The sequence below is a fragment of the Perca flavescens genome, chromosome 21 (genome assembly GCF_004354835.1).
Source record: "Perca flavescens isolate YP-PL-M2 chromosome 21, PFLA_1.0, whole genome shotgun sequence".
Lineage (NCBI taxonomy): Eukaryota > Metazoa > Chordata > Actinopteri > Perciformes > Percidae > Perca > Perca flavescens.
This window is the reverse complement of record NC_041351.1, coordinates 1,367,040-1,374,539: the sequence shown is the minus strand read 5'-3', so window position 1 is coordinate 1,374,539 and position 7,500 is coordinate 1,367,040. Positions and strand designations below refer to the sequence as shown.

Here is a 7,500-nt window from a genome sequence, read left to right as displayed (position 1 = left end):
GAGACACACACACAGAGATATACACACAGAGACACACACACACAGGGACACACACACACACACAGAGATATACACAGAGATATACACACAGGGACACACACACACACACACACACACACACAGACACACACACACACACAGAGATATACACACAGAGACACACACATACAGCGACACACAGACAGACACACAGAGACACACACACAGAGATATACACACAGAGACACACACACACACAGAGATATACACACAGAGACACACACACACAGCGACACACAGACAGACACACACACACACACACACACACACACACACACACACACACACACACACACACACACACAGACACACACACACACACACACACACACACACAGCGACGTGTGTTCAGGCTGTGCTGTGATTGGTCAGGACGTGTGTTCAGGCTGTGCTGTGATTGGTCAGGACGTGTGTTCAGGCTGTGCTGTGATTGGTCAGGACGTGTGTTCAGGCTGTGCTGTGCTGTGATTGGTCAGGACCTGTGTTCAGACTGTGCTGTGATTGGTCAGGATGTGTGTTCAGGCTGTGCTGTGCTGTGATTGGTCAGGACCTGTGTTCAGACTGTGCTGTGATTGGTCAGGACGTGTGTTCAGGCTGTGCTGTGCTGTGATTGGTCAGGACTTGTGGCAGCAGGCGAGGGAGGGGCAGATCGACCCCGTGACCCTGAAGGAGATGTTGGAGAGCATCAGGAAGAAGGTCGACGTGCCGCTGTCCGTGCGCTCGCTCCACTTCCTGTCTCTGGAGACAGAAGACATGGACGACTTCCTGCAGCTGCACAAGCAGCAGCCAATCAGACGCCAGGTAGGACCGCCCCTCTTCCTTCTCCGTACACGGTAACAAAATGCTTTAAAGCCCGTGTTGCAGGGTTTATTTTCTTTTTTTTTTAATTTGTTTTCTTTTTTTGTGCTTTAATACTGTGTTTATTGGTTTACAGAGTACAAGATTAACAGATCTATGCAATGCAAATAACCATTTGTTTTCTTTCTTTTTAAAGTGAAAGAAAAATCATAATAATGAAAATCTGAGAAAATAAATTACAAAATAGACGAGTATACATATACATATAGTATACATACATTTAATAAAATATAATCGATAAAAATAATATAAATAACAATAAAAAAAAAAAATAATAGTAATAGTTGCTTACAAGTTCAATAGAGGAGAGAGGATTAATTGCTGCGATGTAAAAAAGTATGTGGATACACCTACAATGACAATGGCCAGGGACTAATAATCACATGAGAAGCTTTAGAGCTTAGATTCAGCATAGACTATAAAAGCACCCCATATTTTCTCAAATTTAAAGGCATGGCCTTGCAGTATTAATCTTAATTTCTCCAGTTTCAATTGCTGCATTACATCTCTTAACCAGACCACATAGCAGGGAGGCTGTGGGTTTTTCCAATTTAGGAAAACCAATCTCCGTGCAAGTAACATTATAAAGGCTGCCATCATACTATCAGGTCCCCTGAGAGGATCTCCATCTCCAAAGACGTCAAATATACCAATCAAAGGATCTGGATCTATCGTCTTTCCGACAACATCAGATAAAGTCTGGAAAATAGACCTCCAATAATTGTGTATTTTAGGACAAAGCCAGAACATATGTGCCAACGTGGCGGGAAACTGTTTATATCGGTCACAAATGGCATCTACATTAGGATATATTTTGGCAAGTTTTACTTTCGAGTAATGGAGGCGATGTAGAACCTTGAACTGTACAAGCCCATGTCTAATGCATATTGACGTTGTATGTACTTTCTTCAGAGCATTTTCCCACTGAACCTCAGGTATGACCAGTACCAAGTCATTCTCCCATGCAGACTTAAGAAGGGCTAGAGAGGTTTTCTGCAATCCTGACAAATAATTATATACAAAAGATATCGCTGCTTTATCTGAGGGTTCAAAAGTGAACAGAGATTCCATAGGGGTAACGTTCGGCAGTGTGGGGAAGCATGGTTTATTGGATTTAATAAAATTACGTATTTGAAGGAATCTGAAGAACTGATTTTGTGGCAGGCTAAATTTAATGCGCAATTGTTCAAAGGAAGGGAATATTCCATCAATGAAAATATCTTTCATTGCTTTAATACCTTTGCCCTTCCATAGGTCAAATGAAGCATCAACCATAGAAGGAGGGAAAAAATGGTTGGAGGATAGAGATGTGAGAAGCGAACAATCCTGCCATCCAAATTGCTGCTTTATTTTGGACCATATTTTAAGGGACTGCGTAACTATCGGATTATCCTTTGTGAAATTTAAAGGCAACGGTAAAGGGGAGAAAACAAGTGCGGTCAGGGAAGTAGGGCAGCATGACACCTGTTCCATCTGTAGCCAGGCTGGATCGCTTTCAGTCTTAGATGGTCGGACCCAGAAGGCCATGTCGCGAATATTTCATGCCCAATAATAAAACTGAAAGTGAGGTAGTCCCATACCCCCCGTTGTGTTTTTGTCTCTGTAAATATTCTTTTCTTATCCTTTAATTTTTTTTATTCCAAATGAAGTGAGTAATTATTTTATCTAGGTTTGTAAAAAAAAAATACTTTTTAATAAAAACTGGAATGCATTGAAATAAAAACATAAATTTGGGAAGCGTATTCATTTTGATTATGTTGATTCTGCCAGCTAATGAAATGGGAAGCTGGGACCACCTATCACAGTCAGCTACGGTGCGCTCGAGGAGGGGTTTAAAATTCAGTTTGAATAAGTCAGACATGTTCCTTGCAAGAGTCACACCCAAGTATTTAAAAGAGCTTTTAACAACTCTAAACGGGAGGTGTGAGTATGAGAGAGTCAGGGCCTCCGTATTAAGAGGGAATAGTTCGCTCTTTGACAAATTCAGTTTATAGCCAGACACTTTACCATATTCCCCCAGGACAGACATAATATTAGGTATTGATTTAAGTGGATTTGTTACAAACAACAATAAGTCATCGGCATACAAAGAAACTTTGTGTACCCCCTCCCCCCTACGGACCCCGTCATAGCCTTCCAAGGATTGCAAGGCAATAGCTAAGGGCTCGATAGTGAGTGCAAATAATAAGGGGGCGAGGGGGCAACCTTGCCTCGTCCCCCGTTGTAAGGGAAAATACTTTGACCTGAGGGAATTGGTTTGGACCGACGCAAGTGGGGAGGCGTATACTAATTTAATCCATGAAATACATTTTTCACCGAATCCAAATCTCTGGAGAGCAGAGAAAAGAAAGTCCCACTCGACTCGGTCAAAAGCCTTTTCGCCGTCTATCAGGACGAGGACTTCTGGAGAGTGCGAGGACTTGTTCGAGGAATATATTATATTATAAAGTCTACGAAGATTAGAAAACAAAAACCTGTTTTTTATGAAGCCAGTTTGATCCGGTGAGACAACTGTAGGAATGACCATTTCAAGTCGAGAAGCAAGTATTTTAGCTAACAGTTTTGTATTGACATCTAAAAGACTGATAGGCCTGTAAGAACCAGGGTCGAGCGGATCCTTTCCCCCTTTCAACAGAACGGAAATAGTGGCCTGATAAAAAGTAGGGGGGAGGGTGTTAGACTCATAAGCTTCATTAAGGGCATCGAGCAATAAGGGTGAAAGCGACTTTGAAAATGTCTTATAGAAATCAGCTGTAAAACCGTCGGGGCCGGGCGCTTTGGAACTCTGCATATTTTTAATAGCCTGATTTAATTCTTCTAGAGATATAGGCTCATCAAGACAAATTTTATCCTCCAGATCTATTTTTGGAATATTCAATTTATTAAGGAAGGCATCTATTGCAACGGGATTCCCCTCTGATTCTGATGAATGAAGGCGAGAGTAAAACAATTTGAATTCATTATTGATTTCTTCCTGGTCCATTGTGGTTGGTCCGACTGATTGTACTGTACTAATTTCTGTTATCAACCTAGATGCTTGTGATTGCCTAATCTGGTGGGCAAGCAGCCGACCTGCTCTCTCTCCCTGTTCATATGATGTATGTCTAGCTTGCAATAGCAGTTTATTGCTATCTTCCGTGGCGAGGAGATCAAATTTAGTTTGGAGGGATAATCTTTCATTATACAAGTCTTGGGTGGGACTTACAGAGTATTGACGATCAATTTCTAGAATCTGATCTGTAATTTCAGACAGATTTTTGATTCGTTCCCGATTAGCAGATGCGTTGAAAGAAATAATCTGGCCCCGGATATAAGCTTTTAGGGCTTCCCAAAGAGTGCCAAAGACACTTCACCGTTATTGTTTGTTGAGATATAAAATTCTATCTGGGCTGAAATGAAGTCAGTAAAGGATTTATCAGACAGTAATATATTATTAAAACGCCAAGTTGGGGACATGTTTTTGCTTTGGAAGGCAAGTTGCAGTAGGTGAGGAGCATGGTCTGATAGGACAATTGCTTCGTAATCACAGTACTTAATTGCAGGGAGAAATTTTCTATCGATGATAAAATAGTCTATCCGTGAATATGAGCGATGCACAGGAGAAAAAAAAGAATATGAGCGAGTGACTGGGTTTCTAAATCGCCAGGGGTCCGCCATACTATATCGTTGAAGAAAAGAATTTATTAATTTAGCCGATTTAGTTAATGGTTGAGCTGTCTTAGATGATCTGTCCAATTGGGGATTGAGAACACAATTAAAATCGCCTCCCAGGATCAAACTGTGTGAATTTAAATCAGGAATGGTGGCAAAAAAATGTGAGAAAAAGCACTCATCATCACAGTTTGGAGCATAAATACTAGCCAAAATCAGTGGAACATTGAAGAGATGGCCCGTTACTATAACAAATCTGCCCTGGGGATCAGCAGAGACATGAGCTGAAACAAAAGGGGTTCTCGTACTTATTAGGATGGCAGCACCCCTGGATCTAAAATGAAAGTGAGAATGAAATATTTGCCCTATCCAGCCCCTGCGCAGACAAACGTGATCCTGATTTCTTAGATGGGTCTCTTGCAAGAACATAATATCTGCTTTCAGTTTCTTTAAATGGGCCAATACTTACCACGTATCCTGGTCCTGTATTGATTAGATCAGTGTGTTGTATCCTGGTCCTGTATTGATTAGATCAGTGTGTTGTATCCTGGTCCTGTATTGATTAGGTCAGTGTGTTGTATCCTGGTCCTGTATTGATTAGGTCAGTGTGTTGTATCGTGGTCCTGTATTGATTAGTTCAGTGTGTTGTATCGTGGTCCTGTATTGATTAGGTCAGTGTGTTGTATCCTGGTCCTGTATTGATTAGATCAGTGTGTTGTATCCTGGTCCTGTATTGATTAGGTCAGTGTGTTGTATCCTGGTCCTGTATTGATTAGGTCAGTGTGTTGTATCCTGGTCCTGTATTGATTAGATCAGTGTGTTGTATCCTGGTCCTGTATTGATTAGGTCAGTGTGTTGTATCCTGGTCCTGTATTGATTAGGTCAGTGTGTTGTATCCTGGTCCTGTATTGATTAGTTTAGTGTGTTGTATCGTGGTCCTGTATTGATTAGGTCAGTGTGTTGTATCCTGGTCCTGTATTGATTAGATCAGTGTGTTGTATCCTGGTCCTGTATTGATTAGGTCAGTGTGTTGTATCCTGGTCCTGTATTGATTAGGTCAGTGTGTTGTATCGTGGTCCTGTATTGATTAGGTCAGTGTGTAGTATCGTGGTCCTGTATTGATTAGGTCAGTGTGTAGTATCGTGGTCCTGTATTGATTAGGTCAGTGTGTAGTATCGTGGTCCTGTATTGATTAGGTCAGTGTGTTGTATCCTGGTCCTGTATTGATTAGGTCAGTGTGTTGTATCGTGGTCCTGTATTGATTAGGTCAGTGTGTTGTATCGTGGTCCTGTATTGATTAGGTCAGTGTGTAGTATCGTGGTCCTGTATTGATTAGGTCAGTGTGTTGTATCGTGGTCCTGTATTGATTAGTTCAGTGTGTTGTATCGTGGTCCTGTATTGATTAGTTCAGTGTGTTGTATCGTGGTCCTGTATTGATTAGTTCAGTGTGGTCCTGTATTGATTAGTTCAGTGTGTTGTATCGTGGTCCTTTATTGATTAGTTCAGTGTGTTGTATCGTGGTCCTGTATTGATTAGGTCAGTGTGTTGTATCGTGGTCCTGTATTGATTAGGTCAGTGTGTTGTATCGTGGTCCTGTATTGATTAGTTCAGTGTGTTGTATCGTGGTCCTGTATTGATTAGGTCAGTGTGGTCCTGTATTGATTAGTTCAGTGTGTTGTATCGTGGTCCTGTATTGATTAGTTCAGTGTGTTGTATCGTGGTCCTGTATTGATTAGGTCAGTGTGTTGTATCGTGGTCCTGTATTGATTAGGTCAGTGTGTTGTATCGTGGTCCTGTATTGATTAGGTCAGTGTGTAGTATCGTGGTCCTGTATTGATTAGGTCAGTGTGTTGTATCGTGGTCCTGTATTGATTAGTTCAGTGTGTTGTATCGTGGTCCTGTATTGATTAGATCAGTGTGTTGTATCGTGGTCCTGTATTGATTAGTTCAGTGTGTTGTATCGTGGTCCTGTATTGATTAGGTCAGTGTGTAGTATCCTGGTCCTGTATTGATTAGGTCAGTGTGTAGTATCGTGGTCCTGTATTGATTAGGTCAGTGTGTTGTATCGTGGTCCTGTATTGATTAGTTCAGTGTGTTGTATCGTGGTCCTTTATTGATTAGGTCAGTGTGTTGTATCGTGGTCCTGTAGTGATTAGTTCAGTGTGTTGTATCGTGGTCCTGTATTGATTAGTTCAGTGTGGTCCTGTATTGATTAGGTCAGTGTGTTGTATCGTGGTCCTGTATTGATTAGTTCAGTGTGTCGTATCGTGGTCCTGTATTGATTAGTTCAGTGTGTCGTATCGTGGTCCTGTAGTGATTAGTTCAGTGTGTTGTATCGTGGTCCTGTATTGATTAGTTCAGTGTGGTCCTGTATTGATTAGGTCAGTGTGTTATATCGTGGTCCTGTAGTGATTAGTTCAGTGTGTTGTATCGTGGTCCTGTATTGATTAGGTCAGTGTGTAGTATCGTGGTCCTGTATTGATTAGTTCAGTGTGTTGTATCGTGGTCCTGTATTGATTAGTTCAGTGTGTTGTATCGTGGTCCTTTATTGATTAGGTCAGTGTGTTGTATCGTGGTCCTGTATTGATTAGTTCAGTGTGTTGTATCGTGGTCCTGTATTGATTAGGTCAGTGTGTTGTATCGTGGTCCTGTATTGATTAGTTCAGTGTGTTGTATCGTGGTCCTTTATTGATTAGGTCAGTGTGTTGTATCGTGGTCCTGTATTGATTAGGTCAGTGTGTTGTATCGTGGTCCTGTATTGATTAGTTCAGTGTGTTGTATCGTGGTCCTGTATTGATAACAAACCCCTACAGTATTAACATCGCTACATAAAATTGTTTAGAAGGTTATAGTGTGCGTTATTTGTTTTCTCTTTAACTTCCTTCAGCTCTTTTCATGTTTGGGGGGTCGGATTGTACAAATTATTGAATATTCGATATCCCAATTTTGCAT

At 41.2% G+C, this 7,500-nt stretch overlaps 1 protein-coding gene across 1 annotated transcript in view; it reads left to right on the top strand.

Annotated features, from left to right (window-relative positions):
* LOC114548331 (Bardet-Biedl syndrome 1 protein homolog) overlaps window positions 1–7,500 on the top strand; it is a 22,282-nt gene that overhangs the window by 4,083 nt on the left and 10,699 nt on the right. The window contains 1 exon segment of the mRNA XM_028568216.1: window positions 658–840. Coding sequence (XP_028424017.1) covers window positions 658–840 — 183 coding nt within the window.